Source organism: Ciconia boyciana, chromosome 14 (assembly GCF_034638445.1).
Source record: "Ciconia boyciana chromosome 14, ASM3463844v1, whole genome shotgun sequence".
Lineage (NCBI taxonomy): Eukaryota > Metazoa > Chordata > Aves > Ciconiiformes > Ciconiidae > Ciconia > Ciconia boyciana.
In genome coordinates, this window is record NC_132947.1 from 11,014,432 (window position 1) to 11,041,652 (window position 27,221).

General features: G+C 40.7%; 1 protein-coding gene across 8 annotated transcripts in view; it reads right to left on the bottom strand.

The window, feature by feature from the left end:
• The window catches only part of EYA2 (EYA transcriptional coactivator and phosphatase 2), a 103,325-nt gene that overhangs the window by 55,121 nt on the left and 20,983 nt on the right, over positions 1–27,221 (bottom strand). For 7 of the 8 annotated variants that reach the window (XM_072879420.1, XM_072879422.1, XM_072879423.1 and 4 more), the window contains exon 2: positions 4,938–5,056. In XM_072879420.1, the coding sequence (XP_072735521.1) occupies positions 4,938–5,046 (109 nt within the window). In that variant the 5' untranslated portion in view covers positions 5,047–5,056. Of the gene's footprint in view, positions 1–4,937; positions 5,057–27,221 lie in introns of those variants that run through there. The other variant, XM_072879425.1, reaches the window with a different exon arrangement.

Genomic DNA, 27,221 nt, shown 5'->3' on the forward strand with positions numbered 1-27,221 from the left:
GCTAAAGGCTACAAAAGCAACTACTATGATTACTGAAGTGATTTAAGCTCACTGCATTTTTTGCCCTTTTGCCTTTTTTGGTACTGTCCTAGACCATGACTCACTTTCTTTAATGTTCATTAAAATACATCAAATTAAAACAAATATTAAAAATACAACATTGTAAATCTCCTTACTCTTGAATTTTTTGAGTTAACTATAACCTACCTTATTGACCTGTCAGCAATCAAAATATTAAACCAGTAGGAAATATATCACAGGTTGTATGTGCAGGATGCCTTCCAATGTACTGAACAGTTGTATCCTGCAACACTATCAAAGGAAAATGTGCCACCAGCTTTAGAGATAAATTTAGGTTTAATTAATGAAGATTTTTAAAAAATCTAAATTAAAACCTGCAAGTTGCCTGCAAGTTGTACTGAAAACATCACACCTAAATGCCACCATGAGTATTACACAGGTTGCCTCCATAATGCCATCCAAATTTTGCTTCTCGGTTGCTGGCTGGAGCTCCTAGATGTTATTACAGCACTATAAATGCCAAAACACCCTCACAATCATCAGTAATGACATTAGGCACAACAGATTCAGCCTCTCTATCTGCTGGCTGCATCAGTGAACACACCAGACTAATTGCACACAGCTTCTCCATGCAGGGAGAACATCAAGCATCATGTTGTCCACTGACGGCAGCACCACCATCCTTGACATTGGCTGCTGGCATCTATAGTGTAATTTGTTACACGGGATAGGAAATATCACCCAATCACATGCAGAAGATGACCTCTCAACTGCAGGTGCCCATGCTGCGTGGAAAGGGAGATTCCTTGCAGTGCCCCCGATGCCTGACACTGCTACCGCCAGGCAGGAAACATCTGCAGTGCTGTCCCATGCATCGACAGGGGCGTACCCACAATGCTGTAGAAGGATTATCTTCAGTATGAAGTTGTCCAAAACAGCACCACTTCATTTGTTCAGCTGTTTGTAAGTTGGTGAATTAAACATTTAAAGCATGTTTTATTTAATTAAATACACAAGTGCATATAAAGTCTAAATACATGCAAATAGTTCTATGGGTTTGAGTAACTAGTTACGCCATAAACATGGAGAGAACATCCAAAAAGATCCAATATGCTCGCACATGAAATGTTTGTTCTTCCTGATTTAACTTTCTTTTGAAGTAGTTCTTTCCTACACAACCCTTTTTCACAACATTTTACATGGCTTTATCATTTTACATTATAGCATGGAGATTACACCAAACTATTTTTAAAAATACAAACATTTAATCTGATACCTTTTCAAACTACATTTCATTTAAAAATGCATTTTTATCTTTGTTCACTTGTTTATAGAAAAATGCCAATGGAGGTGCATGAGTTCTAACTAAAAATATTAATTACTAGATATTACTCTTTTTTAGAATGTTGATTTGTATAATGTCTATTATATGTAATAATAATACTGAAAATATTAATTAAAAGATTTTTTTAGAATGTTAATTTCTATAATGTTTACTGTATATAATACTAATACTGCAATTCTAAATTTGCTAGGAAACATAATACTGAGCTTAACAAGACTGAGATTAATTTCCTAGGAAACAATAACATTTGATTAAAAGATGGAAACATCTAAAATGCACACTTTCTTCAAAAAGGAGGCCCTTTTTTCACAAACTCAGAAATCTTCAGAGATAACTTTATTCAAAATAAAAAAATAATTAAATAATATCCATGTACTCCTTTCTCTCTTCTCCAGGATAACTGCAGTTGTGTAATAAGAACTACACATTAGGTTCTATCTAGAATAGATGAAAAATGTGAAAATAAAGGTGTCTGTGTTTAGGTGCTTACTGAACCCTTTTCTGCATCTGAAAGCAAACAGCCTTTTTGCGGTAATGTTCCCGAGCCTCTTGGCTCTCTCCCCAGCAACCTGTCACCCAGCCAAGTGCCTGCAAGCCGACTGTGACTGCTTTCTTGCCCCATGCATACCTTTAAGAGTCTCCCAACTGTTTCACGTGCAGTATTGGAGCCGTGTTACTGCAGCATCGTTGCTTTAGGGAAGGTGGCTCTGGTAACAAAGGCACTGATGCCGGGGGGGGGGGGGAGCGGGGGTGGAACAGGTTTCAGAGTGAGCTGGCCATGACTGCATCGACACTGCTGATTATTATTATTAAGAGAAAAACCCAGCTTGGGTACATCTATGTGTGCAGCAACAGACCCAAGAATCATCTGTCCACGCCTATGCGCCAGACTCTAATGTCTTTCCTAGCACCATGCTGGACATCTGTTCCACCCCCTTCCTCTCCTCTCTGGGTATGAAGAAGAAACAGAACAAACTGGCCCAAATACAGCCACTGTGATCAAACACACTTTCATCACTCACCCTCCGCTCTTCCTCCTGAGTGCTTTCCCATGCCATATTCCTCTCATTGCACCCTCCTCCACAACAAATTCAAGCCTTGTGCCCTTTCTTATCCCAACTTATCCTAAGTTGTCCCTCAGTTCTGCCAGAGCTCTCCCTCTGGCTGAGTACACCCCCAAAACACCACAGAAGGGCAAATATCACAGCTACAACCCCCTTGTGTCCTCTTCCAGGGTCCCCTACAGAGGAGCTCTGAGCACTGACCCGTTTGCAAAGAACAGCTCAGGCAGGAGGAGAGTGTACCAGGGGAGGGACCGTGCAACCCATACAGCCCTAATTGCTAACAGAATCACCCTAATCACTGACAGAAACAAAACCATAAGGGTTCCTTCTTCATGCCCTTACAACCCTGAAACACCTTAGAAAAGTAAAACTCACCAGCAACACTGCCTTAATTCCTCTGCCTATAAAATATGGGTAACAGTAACCTATTTCCCAAGCATCAGGCAGAGAGGTTTAGTTAAAAAAAGAAAAGATAAAGGATAGTGTTATACAAATGTACATATTCATTTACACATACAGATATAGAAAAACAGATTGTTTTTAAATCCAAAGCTGGGCTTACCTGACTCATCTTCAAACTCACTATGAAAAATTTGCTTTGACTTACCTGAAAGAAAACAGTTTAGAAAATTAGATTTTTAGATTGTGAAAAAAAAAAACTATACCATTTCTTTCACACTGTTGTGCACTGCCTAACAGAATTGCATTGAAGAAATATACTTTTTTAGTTTTCATTCAATTCGTAATGCCTTTTACATTTGAAAAACAGCAGAACAGACAGTTTGAGCATAAGCTTAATTTCTTTTCTATTTGAAAAATATTACCTCTTCAAATTTTTATTTTCGAAAGAGGTAAGTACAGAGTAAATACGTTTGCCAAGAATGCCAAATGGGGATTTACTGTATGTGAATATGCAATATGCTACTGTCATTGCCAAAAAAAAAAAAGGCAAGTTAAACCTACATGTGTTTCTACCTGAAAGTGTAGGACTACAGGCAAAATGTGCATTTGAAAATTATATTGATATAATTGCACATCTCATGATAAGCACACATGAAAAAAGCAGGCCAGACATCTATGTGGACATCTACATAAGTAAGTATTGCAACTAGACTTGATAAAATTAAAACTATATGTGTAATACAGAGCATACATTTGTGTGCATTTATTGCATTAAAATCTCTGTCAGTATGAGACTTGATAAACACACAAGTATTTTCCTGTTCTTCAAATTAACAAGAAGTATTTTCAAGGGAAAGAGCATAATCTTGGTTGCACAGGGGATCATTCTGTAGAAAAATAACCATAATATTTCTATAAGAAATGTATTAACATGAGCTGTCACTAGCAAACTGGTGTCCAACAGCACAAGTGCTGTGTTGCCTCTTATTTACATCACATAACAACACATAGTTCCTGCACCAAGAAGTTTACAAAATTACGTATTTAAAAATCATTTCTAGCTCTAATCTTTTCTGCACACACGTACATTTAAAAGGATGTTTCCTTTAGATTGTTATCCCTTTGACTGCTCCTGTAAATAGGCAGTCGTGATGTACGTGATTTAATCACGCAATTTCTAATGCCTTAGCAAACATGCAAGCAAAACATCTCCTTGGCTTTTAAAAGCCTATAAATGAAGGGTTAAACATACTACTAAAACATAATAGCCAGTGCCTTTTGCTAACTCCCCTCCAACAGGAAGGCTGACAGATCCTGACCGCAGCAAACAATAGCTGGGATTGTACTAGCAAGAACTAGTTCAGCTGCATCACTTGCCAATAATTTTTTTAGCAGATTTAACATTCTTCTGTTTCCTTCACTTGAACAGTATGATGGGGGGAAGGAGGAGGAGAAGAGCAGATAAATTTCCATCAGAGCCTCAACCACTGAAAGAATTTGTCCTTGGTACCTGCCAAATGTGAAACTTCAGACCAGAGGCCAGCAGGGCTAACTGTTTGGAGATGATAGCAATGATCTCAGAGCGATGCAAACTGGGGCACGGGGCTGCTTTGGCAAAATGTTTTCTGGCTGCACAATATGCTGTTGGGCCTGGGAGCCCCCACGCTCCCCATCCCAACAGCAGCAGCACAGCCACCGAAGCACAGGGACTCACGTTGATGCCACCACTGGGGCTCTAGTGGGGTCCAAACAAAAACTACCAGCTCTACACAAAATATGTTTTATACCTGTAATTATTCTAGTGGAGCAAATATATACATGCACGTGGGCATACGTATGCACCTACTATACACAGACATATATCTACATATAAAACATTTCAATTCCATTTGCATTCAAACCATTGCTGAACTAAAGGATTCAGCCACAACTGGAGCATCTACAAAAAAATACTCAAAAATACAAAAAAATACTCAGTTGCTCACTATACTGTAGAACTAATTGTCAGAAGCAGAGGCCTTGCATGCGGCCAGTTCCCTTTGGTTACATACATACACACACATTATGTTAAAGCCAGTAAGGAGTAAGCAAAAGAGGCAGCCTACCTTCTATGTCATCTGGAGCCGTGGCATAAATGCTAGAAAGGTTAAGCTTCAGTCTGTCAGGGCACTCTCTATTTACAGTCAGGCTGGGTGATATCACTAGATCTAGCATTTCCTTATACCTGAAGGAAAACAAAGGAAAAATATAATTTATTCATTAATTATGCATGCTTACTAATGATTCAATTTTTTTCCCTAAGAGTATAAATATTAAAGCTGATTACCTAAACCCAGGCTTCATATAAATTCCACATAATAACATTCACTAAAGTTTTCATCAAAGGGAAATGCTGAATTAAAATGAAGTACTTGCTCCCTTGGAGATTACACCCATCTGATTAATGCTTTCCATTTCTTCCTGGATTTTGCCATACAAAAACTAAATTCCCTTATCTCTTATATGCCATCAGAGCACAAATGTACATACCGGTGTCCAGTGAGGCTCCAGTATAGACTATTAAGGGCTGAAAATGAAGTCAAGGGTAGTTAACAGCATTATATGGTCTTACAAGACAATAGGTTAGTACTGGTGATAGGATCAGTTTTTCGGGGGACACCTAAACCAGGCACCTAACTACAATGACCTGACCATTAGGTGGCAGTGATACAAGGACAGTCCCTTTCACATAAATAACCTCATCTGATTTAACCAAAAATTTCAAATGAACAATATATAGGACTTGAGTCTCCAAAGAAAAACATAGTTGTTTGTGTCTGCACATGACCTACACTATAATGAAAGCTTACAAACTCTGCATTACACAAACAGTTCAGAAAAAGAGAATGACTAAATCATTATTTCAGACCCTATGCACAACATGAATAGGTCTATTCATCTAAATACCACCATTTTCAATATATGTGTCTAACTTCAGCTATACATCTTTACAGAAGTGGGCTCCGAAGACACTTGCCTGAAATAGAGCTGCTTGCTTCCCTTGGAAGCGTTGGATGTTTTGGATGGGTACAAAATATGGCATTAAGTGCACAGATTTGCATAACTATGTTTGCATGTTTGCGTAAGGACAATGGGGTGAGTACAGTAAGGAAACTGTGTGTTACATTAGATATCTGCACGATGGCTTTTATGCAAGGCAGGTTTCCTGGACACCTTTACCTGCATAATGTTCTGCCCTGGTTTCCTGTTCTACCAATGCCTGCAGCTGGAACCGTGAAGAACCCACTGCCCAAAGAAAACCTGAAGCTAAATTTGTCAGTTAATTGTATTCATTTTTTTAAAATACACACAATGCAGTGGAAACCTATTTGAATTTTCTATGACTACACCAATGTATTTTGCAGCTTTTGGTTCAGGTCCAGAACAAGTGATGAAAAGAGGAGGACTCAAAGATGCTATGTCCTTCGCTTTCTGCAGCCACATAGAGTACATCCTCACTTCAGTCCTCCAGAGGCTACTGGGCGGAATTAGGGCTATTAGGGAAAAGCAGAACTGTGCTCTCGGACAGAGCAGGGCCCAGGCAAGAGCATATAGGAGAGAGGGCGTATGGTGGTGAGCGGATCCAAGGCACCTGGCTGCAGCCTGCATGGGCTCCCCTTTCTGCGCAGCACTGAACACGCTACCTGCAAAGGTGGCTAGCACACCCTTGCTCTCAGGCTAGGACCTATCTAGGCTGGACTATAAAGGTATCAGTTGGCATGGCAGCAACAGGCTGGTAGCAATCCATACCACACCTAAAACATCATCAAGTTAAAGACAACAGCACTTAAACCTGAAATCTTGACATCGGGCTTCTGCAATACTAATCTACGCACTCCTGTGAGAAGCGAAGAGGTTCGTTTTGATTTTGTTTAAATACCACTGTATGACTTTACCAGCTTTGAGAAACAGAAAACAATAAACTGGATACTTTTTATCTGAACCTCTCCAAATCACTTTTACAAAGCCCTTACAAAGAAGGTAAGTATAGTTATGAACAGGCACAAACCAGATGAAGTATTTTACCTGTAACTGAACAGCAAAGACCAAAGCTGAGTTCATTTTCACTTTCCCCACCTAACAGCTGGAAGGGCACTCTGCCCAGGCAGAAAAAGCATCCATCCTCTGTGAATTTGCAGAACTGCCAAAAACGGGTATGAAGCAGCATAACCATGTACAATGTCCGCAGCCCCAGTCCTCCTTTCTCCAAATGGGATCTGGGCTCCTTTTGTCTGCCTCCCTTGGAAATCCACATGGGTGTATGCATTTTCACCACCAATGTAGCCCCAAGTCCAGAGGCTGGTAAAGGCTTCCTGATTATGTGCCATGAAGGAGACCTTAAGTGAGCAGTAAATGACCAAAATGGGGTAGAAATACAGCACTCCGAAGCCAACACTTGTGAGATCCATGCTCCCTAACTGCTGCGTGTTATAGATTTGCTACAAAAACAAGACTAGCATAAAAATCAGCATTGCTTTGCAGCTGGAGGATCTTTGTTGCTACTGGGCCTCAAAGAGCTCCACCTTCAGATATGTCCCTGTAAGACAAGCACAACTCCTGCCTCCTCCCCCTCCCTGCCTTAGACACAGACACTAAAGCACAGCAAGACAGAAGAAAAATGCAGGTGCACAGGGGCCACCAATTGTGCCCACAGCCAGTGTCCATGCTACCAACTGCATGGAAATGCAACAAGGTACCAGATTTGTACAAGGATAAAAAAATAGTCCCTAGCTGTACAAATTCCTCCCTAAGTGACTCAGTCAAATGGCAGAGCCAAAAACGGCAATCCAGGACTCCTGACCTAACCCTAAACAAAATACAGCCCATGAGAAACTTTACCCAGTCCTAATAGCACTGGAGCAAGCTATGCTCCAAACTGGTACCTGCAGACAGAGGCTTTACTGAAGCACATGTGCATCCACTTCACAGGCAGTCTCAGGCACGGGGGAGGCAGGCAGATGCCTCGGAGCCACAGACTGTCAGGCAATAAGGGATTGTCATGGCCCTTCTGCACACTTTGCTTATGCCAGAGGAAAAAGAGATTTTTCTCCTGAAACTGCTAATCTCACTCTTTTGCTGGTACAGCCCGGCTGCCACAGAGAAAGGGGTCAGGAAAGCTTTTGTGGTGCTGACTTCTCAGTGGGGAGGAACAAGGTCTCTCCTACAAGCAACTATGGCTCCTAAGGCTCTCTTAAAAGCAGCAGGCTGAGCGGGGGCTCTTTTCCCAGAGGGATTACTTTATTTGAATCTATCGGCACCAAATTAAATTTTGTTTGCACGGCTGAGAAGGCAGGGTTCAGTTTTATACCAGGTTTTCCTTTCCACTGTAAGCAATGTCCAATTTTTTTCCCATTATTTCCTTAATGCTATACATGAATTGAGGAAAAGCACTGCTGTCCCAGATCCTGTCAAGCTGGGGATGTTCTACATGTTTCTCAGATAAAACATGCCCTTCAGCATAATCCAAAACCCCATCATTCATGACATTGCCCAGACTGTTGCCAAGTGAATGGGAGCAGATGTTTAAAGGGAAATGATCTTTTATAATGATTAATGCACTTTAATTACATCATTGTTCAGAGATTTCATTAGCTACGCTCTGACTGATGATTTTTCTATTGGTTTTGTTCTCTTCACTTTTGTATTCAAAAAGTCACATCACACTTCCCTGTATTTGTTCTATAACATTTTCCTGGGTTTTTTTCAGCTTCCATTTTTCTTTAGAGTATTTATTAGTTGCATGTACAAACAGGTAATTTTCACAGAAATGCCTGCCTGGTTGTGCATGTCACGTATGTGTTTGCATTGTTAGTGGCTTCACCTGTTTTGCACGTACCATTTAGCAATTTGTTCATGTGCATTTCTTGCTTATGTACTTCTTCAAAAGAGTTTCTGAAATTCCAGTTTTAACAATGGCAATCTACAGAAAATCTTCAGTAAAATAATGGAACCGGAGTGGTATTTAACACAGTAAATGACATGCTGGAGTGCAACTGATGAAAGTATCAGGTGTTTGTTTGCTTACTTTTTAGAGCAAAAACATTTTCTGGCTTAAGTAACATACAGTAAATCAGTAATAAAGTTTGCTGAATATAAGCTTTTATTAAAACCAGTGATGGCAGCATCCAGCATGTTGGGTTGACAGACATCTGGAAGAGCTTTTGGCTTCTATAATTAAGAAGAACCTTGTGTGAATTTGGTACTCAGCTTTTCCATTAGAATCCCCTACTCAAAAACCAATATTTCGCCCTAAAAGTTGGCCCACAAAATCTCTGCCAACAACAGAAACTCTTCTCTTTACTAATGTTTAGGAAGGAAAAAAGAAGAAAAAAGTCTTTTTCAGTCATTCTGAACCTAGGAATGCCAAATTAAACATTTTAAGGTTTCGAATTTTTGATTGAGGTGTTGGGGTAACTTACAAATCACATTTTCTTTTACAATGACGTTTTGAAGGCAGTGATTCCAGCCCCCAACTCATAACACTCAAACATGTGTTGAAGAACACACTACTGAGCAATCCCATCTCTCTCCAGAAAAGTACTCAAAGATGGGACCCAGGACCCGGTGTGCAGACAGAGTCAGCAAGGTGCTCTGGATACCGATGGTGACAAGAACTTGATGGATAATATTTTGAAAGGATGAAACAGGAAACCACCATGCCGTTGTGGGCAGATGCAACCACACTACAGCTCTGCTCAGCACAGCTGAAAGGCCAGAAGGCACCAGCAAGAGATGAAAGAGACTCCTTCCAAAACTTGGACCTCTGGTGCTCAGGCATAATTTAAAGCATCTCTCAGACTGCTCTAACTTGCTTTTAACATCCTCCCCACAACACACTAAAGGCATCACCTCAGGACCACGGGCATTTCCATCCCCACTGTGGAGGCAGTGTACTTTTTCCTGGGAGTTTGCATTTTTTACTTGTCTCTACTCCATTTCTGAGGTGAGAAGATAGTGTTCTGCCTTCAATACGTACAAGTACATGAAGTGGAACAAATGTTCAAAAGAGTGCTTCCAGGGCATTTTCACTAAATAAGACACCTGGGTAGTAAGTAGTACTGGGCTAAACTCAACGGCCAAGTGACAGAGATTTCAGAGAGAATGTATGCAAGGAAGAGCATTTGCCCTGTAACAACAGCAGTCTGTAGGAGAGTATTTGAGCAACAGGAAGTTGATGGTACAGTTCAGAAAGGACATACCAGGAGTAAAAGACAGTATGGGGAAAAAAGCTGGGATGGTTGTAGAAAAAATACACAGAATGAGCTCTGCACCTGCCATCAGTGGAGGAATTGATGAGTTACGAGCCCCGCAGAATGAAGCGGGTGAGAAACAAAAGACAGGACTCCTGCCCTTGAGAAAAACCTGACAGATCCTACAATGGGAAAGACAGGATACTTTAAGGGAGTAAGAAATTGCAAGGAAAGTTTGTCCATGAGGGGAGAGGCAAATCTAGAAATTACTCTCCCCATGACAACCCCATGCAATGATCTTCTCAAGAATTTTTACTTGTATCTGGCTAGAGGCCAAATACAAGCCTAAACCACTAGATCTTCCTAAACATACGCATATGCCAACACAGAGCCCTAGGCAGGAGTGGTACAAGCCAAGTCCTCTGCTTTTAGCTTTGCTGGGAAGGGAAGGAGTAGAGACAGAGATTGCAGCCTAAGTGCAAGAGTAACATTTTTGTCTTGCTTCCATAACTTTATCTGGATTTAATTATTTGATCAGCTGCTTTCACCTTTATTCTCCACAAAGAATGGTGCAGATTACTAAGTAGAAATCTGCAACTTTATGACTCCAGTGCTACTCATCATAAAGAAGACAGTCTGATTCCCCACTTCATTTAAGAAGTGATTTTCTAAAAGGTAACTGCGAAAAAGAAGTGTGAAGACAGCTTTCTCAATCTCTGATTCAAAGAAAACAAACAAACAAAAGCCCAATCCCAAAAAGTTTGTCTTTTCTCCATTCCTAAGAAATACGAGATTTGTAATTCTTTTTTTCACATGGGTAAAATTTTCAAAAGCACCTGCTATGTTTCACTAATTTTCATTGGGAATTATGACTTCTACTGTTTTAATTCCTTGGGAAGCACGGCAGCTTAGCCAGCTTTGCCAGGACTAGCTGCTTGCAAAATTACGATCCCCATTTTACTCCGCTCCTGCACAAAAAAAGGAATCATTCACAAGCAAGGAAAATGCTATTATCTTGCAGCTACCTTCCAGGTGGTATAATAATAGGGAATCTCCCATACTGAAGATTTTGGCTACTTCTATCCACACATTTCAAAAGCAGAGGAAAGTAATTTCATTTCCTCTGTCAGTACATTCCTCCTCGCACTGTTAGGACATTTTCCCTCCATCTATAATAGATCCTTTGTTCCTTCCATTTCAAGAACTGAAAAATGCTTCAGCAGGTAAAAACCACAATGCTGTTTTCTTTTTTATAATGAATCTTAGCTCATCCACAAGTACATCTGATAGATGTATGCAGGAAAGGCCTGAAACAGGCATAAAGTTAAACTCGAGCTGGCATAAATGCTCCCTTACAAGACTGACAGTACAGCCGCGATGACAAGATACCCTTTCAAGGTGACCTGCAGGGCAGCATGCCTCAGGCTGTTTATATTCCCGAGAGCTGCCTTTCGCTGACGCAATCTGACAATAAAAGCAGCAGTACTTGTCTGGATTTATCATTCCCCAGCCCATTCCAGACACAAAAAGTAAGAGGACTCATAGTAGTACAGCTTGTAGCACAGCATCTGCGGGTGGGGGTACACAGTTGCATTATTCTCCAGCACAGAATATCTCACGCTAAGGATTAAACCAAGAGGAACAAGAGAAAAGTTGTGATAGGCAGGCAAGGGACAAAGCACATCAGACTGAAACTAGAGATTAAATGAGGTGGTAGTGAGGCTGCTCCAGATGACAGGCACACAGCTAACCCTTCTTGCAGCTGCTGATCAGGTTGAGTCAAGTATGAGAGATGACAAAAAATAAATAGGTGAGACAAAGAAGGAGCAGGGAGGTGTATTGCCTGAACTCGAGCCCACAGCAAGGAAAATCTTCATTTCAACTGAAGCAGGATGCCACTGGCTTTCTGAAAGAGCTGGGGAGAAAGACCCATCTTGCAGTGCCTTTGTGTGGCTCAGAGAAAGCTGGGCAGAGGCTGCACACGAGGATGCAGGGACACCCAAGCCCTCCCTGGCCAGAGCACAGCGTTCTCAAGCTGTGCTTCTTTGCATCCCCTTATCACTCCCCTTGTGCACATATTGTCACCCCGTTTTAAAATCTTACTGTTGGTCTTCCAAGATAGTAATCTTTTGTTTAGTCCAGCACTGGCATAGCTGGCCATAAGGTTATGTTAAAAAAAAGCTACAACTCTAACAAAGTAAGAGAGATACACACATAGTGCTTCAGTTTAAACAAAAAAAAAAAAAAAAACCACAACACAAAAACAACCCCAAGACTCAAAATAAGAGCACAAGCACCCAAGTAAGACCTGGATCACAAACAGGTTTGTTAATTCAGTATTCAAATTGAAAACCTTTCACAAAGAAAAACAGCCCTTCCTTTTCCATATTAATTCCGTGTGCATCTAAAATGATTCACTTCATATTAAAAAAAGTTTGGTTTGGGTTTACATTAAGATCTTCAACTTCCATTTTCTTTTTAAAATGTGTTAATTCTAAACAATTTTAAGAAAAACAACTGAGAAAACAACAAAATAGACCATTTATGTCACACTTCTGAAACCACTATTGTTTAAAAATACCCAAAGTATTCCAACAGCTTTAAAATCCTTCCCCACATGGGTTTTTTGTTTTGTTTTGTTTTAAATGAGGCAGTCTTTTGATTGAAATTTTACTTTCACTGGAAGTTTTCTGTCTTGCTCTACCAGACAGTAAAAAACAGATGAAAAATCCTGTCTCATGAATTTCTTGAGCCAACTTTACCTGTTGTTTTTTTTTTTAATTTTTGAGGAAAGCCTGCCTTAAGATTTTTTGAGTGCTTGGGACTGGCAAAAATAATTGCATCCCTTGTTTCCCTGGAAGTTCTGAATTTCCAGAAGCATTGGCTTGCTTCACCAGGCTTCATCACCTGTTATTCTAGATTGCTTTTCAATGAGTTGTTTTTTGTTTTTTTTTTTTTTTTTTTAAACACGCTGTTTCTTTCTTGTCTCAGACCTGTTGACTTAAAAAAAAAAGCAGGCTGTCTTCATATAAATAAATGTTCTTCCTACTCCTAGCAAGGCTTCACTACCCCCTTCTGCAGGTGCTCTTTCCCTGATCCCCACATTGCAGACACAGAGCAATACCGAGAAGGAAGAGGGGGGCCGAGCTGGGCTGTGATCCCCCCCTGCACTTCCTGCAATTACCTCGGGAAGAGATTGAAGGAAGATAGACCAGGGGAAGCATCAGCATTTTCTGGTTGAGCAGTCCAAGGTAAAGGGGGTTCAGTGCACATAAAAACAAACAAGCCGAGCTACCTTCACTGTTTGTTATGAAGGCACAGTCTGAAAGGTAGCTTGAAAATTCAAAGTGAGCTAATGATGGGGTTTGTGCCACAGACTTTCAATCTGGCAGCCTAACCAGGAAATACATTATATAATTGCTTTGAGTGACTGGGTATTTTAAAATAAATTTCAACACTAGTATTTCACTTAGAACAAGTCAGAATGAGAAAGCTGAATTTTTCAGAATGCCTTTTTTTTTTGTCCATTGAGCCTGTTTGCTAAATGGAGCAACACTTGCAAAAGATCTTATTATTTGCCAAAGAATAAAATTACTCAGCTGTCTTACTGTGGACAATCAAGTACCACACCGAACAGACTAAGTTGGTAAAGAAACGCTACGAGCTTATAGCCTACAGTCATTTGAAAAATAAAATTGTATGTGTGTACATACATATATATGCGTACACACAAATGTACATATATAATCTCTTTCAGTTTCCACATTTCTCTTTGACACTCACAAGCTTTTAAATTCCATTACACCTCTTCCTATTCATATCCCCCATGCGCACCAGGGCTGCATGCGACTGCAGAAAAGACGAGGCTTCGCAAACCAGGTACTGTAGGCTCTGGCTCATGAGACTTATTTGTCACTACTTAGGCACCTCTTTTCCCTCTGAAGAACTATGCTTTTTATCCCTTTTCTTCAGAATCACAAGGGCTAAAAACTCACTTAAATATAAATCACAAAAATGTGATTTAAGAGAAATTATGAGATTTGAAATGAGGAATGTAACAGCTGATAACTTAGATATTCATGCTGAAATAATCTAGGTTCTCTTACAGGAGTGTGCAAGAATGTGTTTTGTCTTGTAGCCTACTTGTTACTTTTATGTCAAGTCACTGATTTCATCTAGCTTTGAAATTTATAGGAAAAGGAGCTCTGAGAAACTAAGTCATCTACAATTCTTGAACAACAATAACCTCCAGAGAGAAGAAAACCAAAAGAAAACTAATAACTTCTTCACAAATTCTGCAGTACTCAGAATCAGCAGAGTTGTGGGGTTTGTGGGATGGGACCACAGAAGGGATGGGTGCAGGCAGCAGTGTGCTCCCCCATGCACCCCACGCTCCACACAAGAACAGATGAAAGCAGTTACTCTACCTGCTGCTACTGCAGGAGCTATCTACGTGCAATTGCAGAAAAACTATAGATTTAACTGCACTAAAAGCAGCACAATTCTGACATGGAATGAGGAAAAACCTTGCTGTTCTAACATACATTTTCACTGGGATAAATGTTTTGCAGGGCCTTTAGCAGGCACATGGCTAATTCACGGGGGAAGCAAAACAAAAGGGAAACTTGAATAGGTCGCCACCAGAATAGTAATTTCTGACAAATCTGTAAGAATATATGAGAATGTTCTCAACAGTGTTGGTCAGTAAGTGGGAGAAATGCTGAAATTATCATACTTGTTTCTTAAAATGTCAAACTTTTCCAGCCACGAAGCTGCCTCCTCAGACAGAAAGACAGGAAAGATTCTTTCCGTTGCCCACAATCCTCCTCTGAGCATGCTCCCCCACATCCATGCTAGTGGCTCACCTCCACATTTGCCACCATGGGACTGAGGCTAGTACTTTTATGCTGTTTCCTCTCTCAATTCTTTTTTTTAATCACTTCTTGCCAGCAGGGTTTGAACCTGATTTTTGGTTTGTTGTTTTTTTGGGTTCTTTTTTCCCCTCACTCAGTTTTCTGCTTTACATATTCCATGGTGAGGAAGGAGTAGCATCTATGTTTGGACATGAAACTCTGGTCTTATAGCAGCAGAAAATTCATTCTCAGGAGTGAACACTGGTGTGTGTGTTTGCAGAGCTTACTTTATAAAACATTCATATTAATACATTGCAACATAAAGCAATTACACAAGCAAAATTAAGCAGCCAGAAACTACTTCAGCTCTACCAGAGCAAGATGAAGTAGAGACAATAAAGCACAATAAATATCACAGAAGAACATCTGCTTCAAAAAGTAGTGAAAAGTCACATGTGGAAAACAGAGCTTTCCTTTCCCACCTGTGGAGCTTTGCACATACCCGCCCAGACTCCAGTGGCCAAGCTGCAGCACGGCATGAGAGAACCTGTGTTCAGGTAATAATTTGCATAAAGCTATATATTCAGTGCAGAAGGTAGTAATTTCTGCAAAACTATATTCAATGCAGCAGGACAAGTCAAAGAAGTCATCACAAGTTGCAGAGGGCTCAGGAGGGAAACCATGAAAATTTTGCCGTGCAGACAGCACACAAAAGCCATCACTACATCTCTGAAGTAGCAGAGAGCTGCTATAGCAGCTATGGCTGCTGGCTGAACACATCCATGAGTTACGGGGCAGCATTAATTCTCTCACCACAAATACAACCCGTTTCGAGCCATATGTCCCACTCAGGAGCCTTTCACTCTGTTTCGGTTTGAGCTGAACATTAGTAGCAACTTCATTTTTCCTTCTGCTACTCAGTAGTCAAGGGAAGGAAGAGAGGAGCTGGATAGTTTCTTAATACCAAGAGAAACAAAGACTGTTTCACGCAGTGAAAGTTGGCCATTAGCTGGAACGAGTGCCAAAGGGAAACATTTTCCAGGAAGTTTAGTGCCGGACGGCTTTACCTTGGGGAGAGGAGCACTAGCTGCAGGGAGTGCCGGCAGCTGCCTTTCTCCACAGATGGATGGCTTCACGTTGTTGTGGATTTAAATGTACATAGTTACCCATAAACATTTATACCAGCCAGATCCTAAGGAAGAACTCCCGATTCAAAGGGTAGCGATGCATCATTCATGAAGTTCCCACAGAAAAATGAATGTACCAGAAAATTCTTGCCCACAATAGTTGAGACGTAACAGTCTTAATAAAATCCACAGGTGATTGTCTGCAGGAAAGGGTGGTGCTCACATGGGGACAGTTCTCCCAGAGGACACAGTGAGAACAAATCAGTTCTGCCACAGAGAAATAGCAGATCAAGTCCTGCTCTGAGACTCAAAACCTGGAGTTTTCTCCCCACTCTGCCCCAGAACTCAGCTGATCCCTAGGCAAGTCCTTTGTGCCACCACTGTGCTTTCTGACCTTTGTGTGCCTTCCCTACAGAGACTGCAGGACAAGTGTTCCTCTTCTGTATATGTGAAGCATCAACCAGTGCAATGGTGTCCTACTCTCAGTGGGACCTCCAGGTACTGCTGTACTAAATAAACAGCAATAAAAAACAAAATTAATCTTCCCTAGGCTGCAGTTTATCTTGAAGTAACACAAAGCAGCTTCTACTGAGTTCTTCCAACATGGAAAGCACTTTGTTTTATCCCCTATGACTGGACCACTTCAGACTCAGCACTGCTACCACCACTGCATCAACAGCAGATTTTAGAAAAACGTACTTAGGTGTCTTGAGCACATTAGCATCCACATTGTCCACAGGCAAGATACTGCTAAAAATTGCCCCACAAAAGCATCATTTCATGGACAGATAGGAGAAGACATGGACCAGTGCTAACTCTGGTATGAGCTACGCATGCATAGACCCACAGTTTGTACTGGCCTGGATATCTTCACCAGTCATATTTACCTTTACAGCTCCATCATGCGAATGATCCAGGGAAAACAAGATGGACTGAGTAATCCAGACTCTCTTAGAAGGCCCTGACCAACCCGTGCCAGAAGGATGTCATAGGCAGCCTCAGCTGCCCATGTGCACTGGGGCCTTAGATGCTGTATGGCTGGCAGCTGCCCCTACAAACAGCAACATGGTGCAGTATAAAGGTGCATGTTGTCACAAGGCTGGGTCTGACACCAGCTAGGGAGAACTGTGTGTAATTGTTGAAGGAGACAACCAAGAATTGCAATTCTAGTTTTGCTCCGAAGCTCTGTCACAAACAGATTGGGCAAGTTTCTCAGGACTACATTAAGGCCTCTGTAAAACCGGGCAATACAGTATAAACTGCCAATTAAGCTCTTTTTAGGGGCTGGAAAGTGCTCTGAAATCTTCAGGTGAAATCTGTTACACCATTGCAGTATCAGTATCCATGCTGATGAATAATGACCATCCTGAACATGTGACAGCCAAGAAGGTGAGGTACGAGAGCTGTCCTTCAGGGCATGTTCTCTCACTCATTTTTGGTCCAAAAGCTCTCCATTCCCAGACTATGAGAATTTCTTCACCCTTTTGATTTATTCCTTAAACCTGTCAGAGTCCTGCAATGGCTCCAACATCCCCGTGAGAAAGGTAAGGCTGCCCCTTTATAACAGGCCTGTGTCAGCACCTCCATTCTCAGCCTGTAAAGGAACAGCATTCAGGGAATAATAATTCAAAAAGAGCTATGGGAAAAGAACTATGAAAGGTAAGTTAGTAAAAGGACCTTGGATGTGAGAAAAAAGTCTAGCATAACAGTACAGGTGAGGCTGGAGTGAGAATGACGTACCCTCTCCTTGGTTAAATCCCCCAAGTCAGACTTTCTCTGACCAGAGGAGACAGCAAAGAGGAAGGTCTGTTGTACATGTAGAAGGTTGAAAGCATCTTTCTTTGATTGGGACTCTCTTCTCCCCCATTCCCACCCCTAGTGAGGGAAGGGAAGACTCTCTCATCTGTCTGGAGGAATAAACCAAGGAAGATAATTCTCAAGGATTCAGAAGCAACGAATGCCTCATGTTTTATATATTTAGTACACTGTTTCATCTATTTATGAAGTATCTTGATGAGATAAAACACAAATGCCAGCCTCATTGTCCTGAACGCAATTGCTGCCCTACATACCAGAAGGAAATGCGACAAAGTTTGTGGTCTCTCTAAAACTGAAGACGCTTTCTTGAGAAACTGAAGTATAATATAATTTAACAATGTGTCTGAAAACCCTGTACTGCTTTGGCTTGGTCTCATAGTCTGGAATTTAAGCAGCCTCCCAACCATTCCTCAGCTCCTCATATTAAAAAAAAAAAAAATCTTTGTGGTAGTCCATTACTACACATAAGGGAGAACAGAAACTCTAACTGCCCCCAAAGCTGGCTTCCCTAATTATTTCTCTTTGCTTGATAGATTTTTGGGTTAGGGTTTTCAGGACAGAGGGGAAGGGGTTGAATTTTTCATTTTGGACCTTCCTTGCTGTGGTCTTAATTAAAGCATCACTAAATCAGAACTTGTGGTTCCCAAGTAATTGCTGATTGAGCATGTCTGTGGCAGCAGTGGGACACCAGCCCTGCTACCTGGTCTGAGGGCAGTTTGCCTGCAAGGGCAATGGATTCACCCTGAGGCTCAGCACTGTGTGGATGGGAAGGACTCTCTTGTCCCACTTCTGCAAAACTGGGACAGCACATTTAATACCAAAGTCAAGAGGCTTGTGTGCTCTTGCTAGGGAAAGCCGCCCTTCAACCATCCTGCCTTGCTCTCCTTATTGATAAAACAGGAATGATGGTGATAAGCCCATGCGATTTCTGAATAAACCTTCTCTATTAGTGCTAAGGTTTATGGAAGTACCAGATTCACAAAGTTTAGACCATCCTATGATCAACAGTGAATTTCTGGCTGGGTCATCTTCAAACAGGTTGAGTCAAACTAGTTAAGCCTAACAATGTAAAAAGAGCTGCCTCCCTACTTTTGATCCTGCTTAACACACTCTTCTTCATAAATGCTGTAGGCAAAGCTTGTACAGCACTAACGCAGTTGCTATGAAGAGTACTACGAATGCAGGTGCTTGTTCATTACCACTTAACCCTGAAGCTGCTTTCCAAGTGCATGGCCTGAATGTACAGCTGATTTGCTCCTGAATTATGAAATCCAACTGTACTCTGATATACTTTCCCTGTTTTGATTTGAAGTAAGTCAGGTTACCAATCTGGATTTAGTAAATATTGTGGTTAAATAAATACAATCTATAAACTTCTAACATTCACTTAGTCACAATCCTTTCTCTTTGTTTGAAAAGAGCAGAGGGTGGTCTTGGAAGAGAGGCTATCACTCAGCCAAACTTCCAAGAAGTTATCCTTCCCTCCTCTTGTTCACTGATATAATTGAAACAGTCTTTTTCCCCTCTTTTGACTCTTAATTATAAATAATGAAATTTTATTTTTATTTTATTATTATTAATCTCAAATAATTTATCTGAAGAAGGAAATTTTTTCTAGGGGTTACAGCCAGGAAGTCAAAGGTTTTCATTCCCAGCTCTGACACTAACTCATGGGCCATACACAGCACATATCCTTTGCCTATTCCCTATTATAGGGCTGTTAAAGGTTTATTTAACTTGAGAGCAAGCAGTCCTGCACATCAGTAATTCTTGGTTACTGGAACTTGGGTACCCGGATGTGCAAATGCTATGTTTTCATCTGCCCCTACAAATGCAGAAAGGTTTGTGCTGTCATTACTGGCAACTATGTGTGCATACCAGATATGCATTTTTACAGCACTGAGCTCCTCCTATGCTTTTAAAAACACAAGAAAAAGTTATTGTTTAGATTAAAGTCTTCAAGAATCTGCGTGAAATGTGTAGGAGTTACTCTGCTGGTAAATATTATTTCTGTAGTGAAAGTTGGTTACTTCATCAGTAGGAATAACAAATAGTAAATTTTTTTGTTCCTCTTACCTCTAACTGGAAGGTTCAAAACGGATATTCTGAATCAGGAGACAGGCTGATGATGGTAGTTTATAGATAAAAGTTAAGTGGAGCAGACTTCTCATTTTAAAGAGCTACAGTACAACAGCAGTGAGCAAAGTAACACAATCTAACTGCTGCATATCTTGGAGATGTTAGGAGAAAAAAAGACAACTAATCAAAAGCAATGCTTGAGCAACAACTGCACTTTGATTTGTCACTTGAACCAATTAATAGTGTGGAAACAGCCAAGGGGAGAAGGCATTTACTCAGAGCAAATGTTCACATGGTGTTTTCCTTGATATTTATTCCATTAATATTTTGTTTCTGTGGATATTTGAAAGTCAGGCTAAAATAAGAATATAGAAATAACAAATAGGACAATTTGATTCACTTTGCGAGTTCAGGTGGGCTGAGGTCTGATTTCCCAAGAGTTTTGGTGTGACAATAGGCTGAAGCTTTTTCTTTAAGCCCAGGTGAAAGCTAACCTGGACCCAAGATCCCAAAGCTGTTAGCATCAGGTTTATTTTCAAGACAGAGGGAAGGGATTTTTACAGGGATGGCCAGAGGATATTATCAAACAAGGAAGAGTCACGGAGCACCTTTGCAGAGATCCTGCCATCCAGTCACTGATACACCACAGGGCAGCATGGAAGTGAAAATACCAGATGACAAATGCACCAACCCAATGCCATTCACACAAGTGTCCTTGCTTTCCTTTGCAAAGTCTGATCTGATAAAGAAAAACACTTGCTGAAAGTGACATTTTATGATATTAAACAGGCCTCGAATGACTTACCAAAGTACAGAGGGACATTGACATTTGAACTGCAGGAGTTTTGTTTTCCGTCTTGTTTTTTCCCCCCTGTGACTATTGCATTTGAATAACTGGAATTTTTAAAATCCCTTTTCCTCCTTTCACTATGATGTAATGCAACTGTTGCACAAGACTAACAATGTAGAGCTACTGCTGCTGGAGCCAAGTTTGGCACCAAGAGAGATTAGGGTTGGCACCAAACACCACGATCTTTAAAAAAAATTTGGCAGACACACTGAAAAAGTTTGCCATTGCTACCATAAACAGCACACAGAGCAGTAAATGGAAAAGTGCTGAAAGAGGCCATGGTTTTGTCACTGGAACAAAGATGTCGATTAGCTAACCACTTAATCTAGCACCTACTTATATATGAAAACTAAAGAGTTTTACAACAGCATGTCAAAATTAAGGGCAGTAGCATGGACCAAAGTGTAACAGAACAGTGCCTTTCATATGTCCATCATACCAAACTGAGCCTACAAAAACCAGCAGCTAGCTACCTATTAGCCAGGAGAATCTCTGTGCACCACTGCAAGTTCCACTAGATTATTCAAATAAAAATACTTGATCCATACAAGAACACATCTGTCTCAACAAATTGCTCTTTCCAGCACTTTTCAGTTATGCTTTCCCAAGAGGGAATTTGCTCCTACTCAGTGATGCTGGAGCAGTGCTCTGGAAAGAAATGCCTATGCGTATTTCTCTTTTTTAAATGCAGATGGAATGGAGAAGAGAAATGCAAGTTTTCTTCACTGTAATCCCTCTCTCCCGGCTTGAACTGAAAGAGCACCGGCTGATTTTCTCTGCTCTATATAAGGGTCTGATGATTTGTGATGTGGACATCTGCCTGCAACTGGACAGATGCCACTAGCTTATTTCACACAGACAACTAGACAGCCATGTAATAGCAGCATTTTTAAATTGCTACTTATTTTTTTTTAAACCCATTACCTCTACCAGAAAAACCTCCATATTCCATCCCAGATTTCCCCAAATTTTAAAACTCTATAAGCACCAACTCTCAAACAAGGGACCACCTTCACCAGGCAGATAAAAGTCAGAAGCATGTGTGCTGCCATAACAGTTTTTTGCTAGTCTGGTTAGCACTAAAACATGTAAGAACATTCAAAGCAGATTTCAAGCGATTGTCCGATCCTCAGTAGTAACCATGCACTTTCATAAATAGTACTGACAAGCACTCCTAATGGGATATCCAACATGGTGTTTGTGTGTGGAGGCATCTAAAAGTCATGGCCTCCTGTTGCAACTTACTTAGGCATAGATGAAAAGCAAGAATTGGTTTAAAGGTGAAAACTTGACCCTTTTTTCCCCCACCCCCCAAAATCAAACAAACTGAAAAAAATAGGATCTGATTACTATGACCTAACTTTTTCTCTGATGGCTTCACATTCCTCAAACAAAACTGTCAAATCTGAAAACTGAGGACAACCTTAAATGACCACAAATCATGGTATCTTTCACTGGAAGATGTTTACAGCTTCAATGACAAAACTAGCATCTTAAAGTCCACTTTGTTTCACTAAAGAGCAGTTTCCTCCTATCATGTTGTATACCACTTGCCCTTGGGATCACCAGTCAGATTCTCAAGAAGCTACTCTGCAATACAGCTCATCACCTCTGAGGCCGCCTGTCAACAGCGACCGCTCAAGCACACCAAATCAGGAGACTGCTGTAAACACAAGAGTGCTGGGATTCAAAACAGCAACAGAGATGACTGCTTCATTTACAGGACTGCAAGGCAGCTCAAGAAAATTTCTTGTAGGTACAGAAAATGTCAGCTACCTAGAGTTCATTCAAATAATCTAAGAAAAGAGTTTTATCATCTGCACAGGTTAGGAAATCCAGCTGCAAGGAAAAGCCAACTTTAGCTTCTTGGATATTTGAGAACAAGCTTACATGTGCCATTAAGAAGGTGACTGCCTTAGACTTAAAACTCAGATTTGATCTGCAATATCCCTAGCTTAAAGGCAAATTTCTCTCACACGCATGGGACTTCAAAGGCCCTCAAACTTTCACAGACCAGAAGAGTAGCCCGACAGCCTGGTTCAACAGTTGATGTGTTTCCTGACATTGGATTAACTTCAGCTCATCGCCTTCAGCACAGTTTATCTCTGACACTTTTATGGAATAACTGCTACAACAGACAAAAGAATCAAAATAATTTCCTCCCTCCCGCTACTACAGGATGGCACAGATATGACCAATTCACTCATAAGCAGCATGCAAAGATGCTCTTGCTGACCCCCATGCTTCGCAGCAATGAGCTACCAAAAACACCCCAAACAAACAAACCCCCAAAAAGCACTGTGCAAAATATCTGAATGCAGTGCTTGGCTTCCAAAGGAAATAGAGCAGCTCACCTCTTTTCCCTCTTCCCAGAAAAGTAGTCCTGATAACTCTAGTGAAAAACAAGAAAAAAGGAGAGTGTGCCTAGTTTCAGAGGTTTTTTACTAATGCACATACAGGAGTAAAACAAAAATTGGAGTAAAGGGGTTTCAGCTCAGACAAATTACAGTATTACAGTACTACACGAATTTCCCTGAACTACTAATTATAGAGCCACCTTAAAATACTAACACCAATAAAACTACAATTAGGAAAAAAAATTATTTTTTCTCAAGTGGAATTGTCAGAAATGGCAAATTTGATGCCACAGTCCAGTGGCTAGAGCTCTCATTAGGGAGACTTGGATTCAGTTCTGTGTCAGCCATAGGTTTCCTGTTACCGGAGTATTTTACAAAGCCAACTCATATTTAATCTGCTTGCCTCTATTTCCCTTCTCTGTAAAGTAGGGATTACTGCATTTTTCCACTTCTGAGATGCTAAGCTCAAAACCATGAAGATAATATGCTGCACTCAGGTAAGTCAGCAAGGGTGTGAGGGAGAAAACCATACAAAAGCTGAAGACAGAAAAGCAACCCTACACCTACTGAAAATGCCATGAAACCGGCATATTTCTGACTTTTCCTTAGTATGTCACAACCTTTCCCTGCTCTTCTGCCAATGCAGAGAGCAGACACTGCCTGCAGTTGTCAATACAGAACAGAAGCGTAAGTCTCACATTCCTATTTTCTCCTAGACCACATACATCTCTCTCCCTTCCTACACCCAACTTTTGCATGGCTAAATTCTCCCTTTAATTCACATTTGGCTGCGTAACTCTTCTATCCCAGTCATTCTACCCCAGTTGGTCTGTTTCTACCCTTGAGCAATAGGTGCTAGGTATGTCATGCATCTTCTGTTAGCCCATGTCCTGCCATGGTTCACATTAAGCATAACCAATCTGCTAACCCCTGGACAGCTGCTGGCTTTACAGGCTGTCATCACAAAGACTGCCTGTGTGCCTGCTTGTGGGATTTTGATTCTTTAGGAGCCCAGCAACTGAATTAATTCAGTTCAGCTGCAAATTTAAGCATGGAATTGAAATGCCACAATTAAGAGAACCAGCTTCGTTTAGTTTAGCTTGTCTTCACAAACTAGCATTGAGGCTTAAAATCCTGTATCTTTCACTTCTAACATAGTTCTTACAACTGAAGGTTAATAGGGTCCATTTTCAGCAATAGATATTGCAGAGTAAACGGGTGCAACAAAGATCCCAAACTGCAAGCTTTCACAAGAGAGGACAGCCTGTACCAGAACTTCTCCCTCTAAAACTGGTCTAGGATCTACTTCCTTAGTGTGCATGCATCAGTAGTGTGGAAGCTGAGAGAGACAAAAATCAGTGAGAAAATAACACAAAACCAGAAGAACGTGTGACATAAAAGTAAAAAAGCTCCTGGGACATGGGCCTGAGAAAAGCCTTTTGAAATGTTACGTACTACCGAAAAACACAATTTCTGTTCCTTTCTGTGCACTGGATTTAAAAAAAAAACCACAAAAACTTTCAGTACAATTTATAAACAAACAAAACAAGTTTCTGCTAGAATTACACTAGAATTTCTGCTAGAATTACAGAAACTCAAGTTTCTGGCTTGTTGAGGAAAAGGTTAACAACATCTAATTGAAAAAGGCAACTTTTTCCTTGTCCTGTCACATACCACTTTGCCAGTAAATATGTGAGACAGATATTTTGAAAAGCACGTACACACACCTTAAGCAAAAATCCAAGTCTTCAAAGCAATAGCCTGACATTGAGAGCTATAAGAGTTAAGATTTTTCTCAAAGCTAAGCATACATTTTTCCATACAAGCAGCTGAATCATGGATATTTTAAAGAGTAGTTTATTAAGCACAATATAGCATGTCTCCAACTCAGATCTATAAAATATGTCCAGTGCTATACAAAGCATTGAAAAGCATTTAAATTTGGAACTTGCTGGCATCCACTGGCACAGCAGAAGAACTGAGAGAACTAATCTAACAGCTGTCTTGAAACACAGCAGATTTATGCTGTGGGTTTAGCCATTAACTGTAGTTATCTGACTTTTACCAGAACACAAGATGAGCAGTGGTGGTCTCTAGACTAATGTAATGTATGACAACACCTGAAACACACTCTCCTGATGCCAGGCTGCTGAAGTTAGTTGCATTGCTTCTTAGTGGAAGCATTCAATTTTGGTTATTACAAAAGTGTAGTCAAAGAAAAAAGCCAAATGAAGGCTACATAAAAGTCAGTTTATCAAATATCTAGATACAGAATGGTTCTGTTGGTCTTTTGCATTGCTATAGCACTGAATCTTCAGGCAACACCCAGCAACTAAAAATTGGCATGATTTAATAGTCTAACACTTTTTTTTTGTGGTATATGTTTATGTTTATTTTTTAAAGGGAAGAGGAGATAACATCAGAGAAGCAGTGATATAAACATTATCTTTAGCTGTATGGAAACTTAAATCTAAGTGTGCATTAAAGAGTGCAATGCATGGGAAATACTGCTAATGGGTTTTAGAATTCAAACTTGCAGCTCGGTGAATTCAAGGGAAAAACAGAGTTACATGAATACCGCGTGAATCTACGAATAACTGAATGTATAAATGAAATTCTAGAAAGGTTGGCAAAATTACCCTCAGTTACACCAAAACTTTGGGTTCATGCCAAGAAAACCTCTATGGTTTTCAACAGGAGTACTCAGGTGGGCAGAACTTCAGGTTTAGTTCTCACTCCAAAATGGGGTTTTCCTGTGGCCTATAAAAATATTGCACCTCCTACCATCTCTACTCTTCCTTACATTAGAGCAGCCTGATGACTGTTTGCACACCAGGGCTGGAGGATGGCAGAGATGTTACAGACTTGGAAGGCAACTGAGCAAACTTCTGTGGATGTTTCCTGTGAGGATGGAAACTAAATATGTCAGAACCAGAAATCACTCCTTCCCCATATTCTGCCAATAGCATAAGTCAAGCTGCTAAGAAGCTTTGCACTGTCATTTTGTTTAAATATTTTTAAAGACTGCTATCAAGGACAACACTGAGGTAATATGAAAGCTGAGCCTGGCTTCTCCTCTCCACCTCCCATCCCCCAGGCCCCTCTTTGCAGTTTATTTGGCAGAAAGGCGTTGCACAGCGTCTCATCCAACATTGCTATGGGAGTGTTCCTGAACATGATTAATTTGCTAATGATACAAATCTCCAAACAGCATGTTAGTACTGCTGATGATTTATGAAATGCCAGAGATCATTCTCACACCAGTGATAAGCTCTTTCAAGCTGGTGGTTTTGTATGAAACCTCTTGCAATTGCTAAGACCATTCTCATCTCTGCATCGCTCCCAGACAGTGCAGAGGCAGAGAGCTGCAGCAAGGATTTCTTTAATGAATTGCAGGTTATGTATACACACAAATAATATAGAGGGTCAGATTATGAATTCTTGCATACTTTCACATGCAAAAAGCCCAGAGTTTGTGTTGGAACAGAGACAAGCCTCACTGGGCAAACGCTCTGCTTGGTCTGCTCTCCTCCCAGGATGCAAGTGCGCACCAGCAATTGCAAAACTAGGGAATATGTTTCCTTTTCTCAACTGCTCACAATATTGCCCTTGGCAACCCAATAGCCCACGAGTAGATAGAAAGATACACGAGTAGAGATTCCAAAAATAGTCTCAAACTTCACTAGTTTTTCACATTTCTTGGGCAGATATTGCCTAGGCCATACAACGCACCTGAAACCCATAATATGACCCCTACGAGTTACCCTAGTCCCAGCATCCTCTTGACCAGAAAACACTAGTGATACCAAACTGCCCTCAGTTTTGATTTGATTATTTTGATCAATGACATACAGGATATGTTTTTCTTCTTCAAGCAACATTTGCAGTCAGCTTGTGGTTTCCTTGTCTCAATTTAAATTTATGCAGACTATCAGCTATTTTTACCTATGTGGAATTATCACAGATAACTGAAAATATTTAAGATGCGGGCTCTTCACTATGACCAGCCAAGAATCCTATGGCTGCTTTTTCTGTTCTGACAAGTTAGCCCCTGCTTAAGAAAAATATTTCAAAAT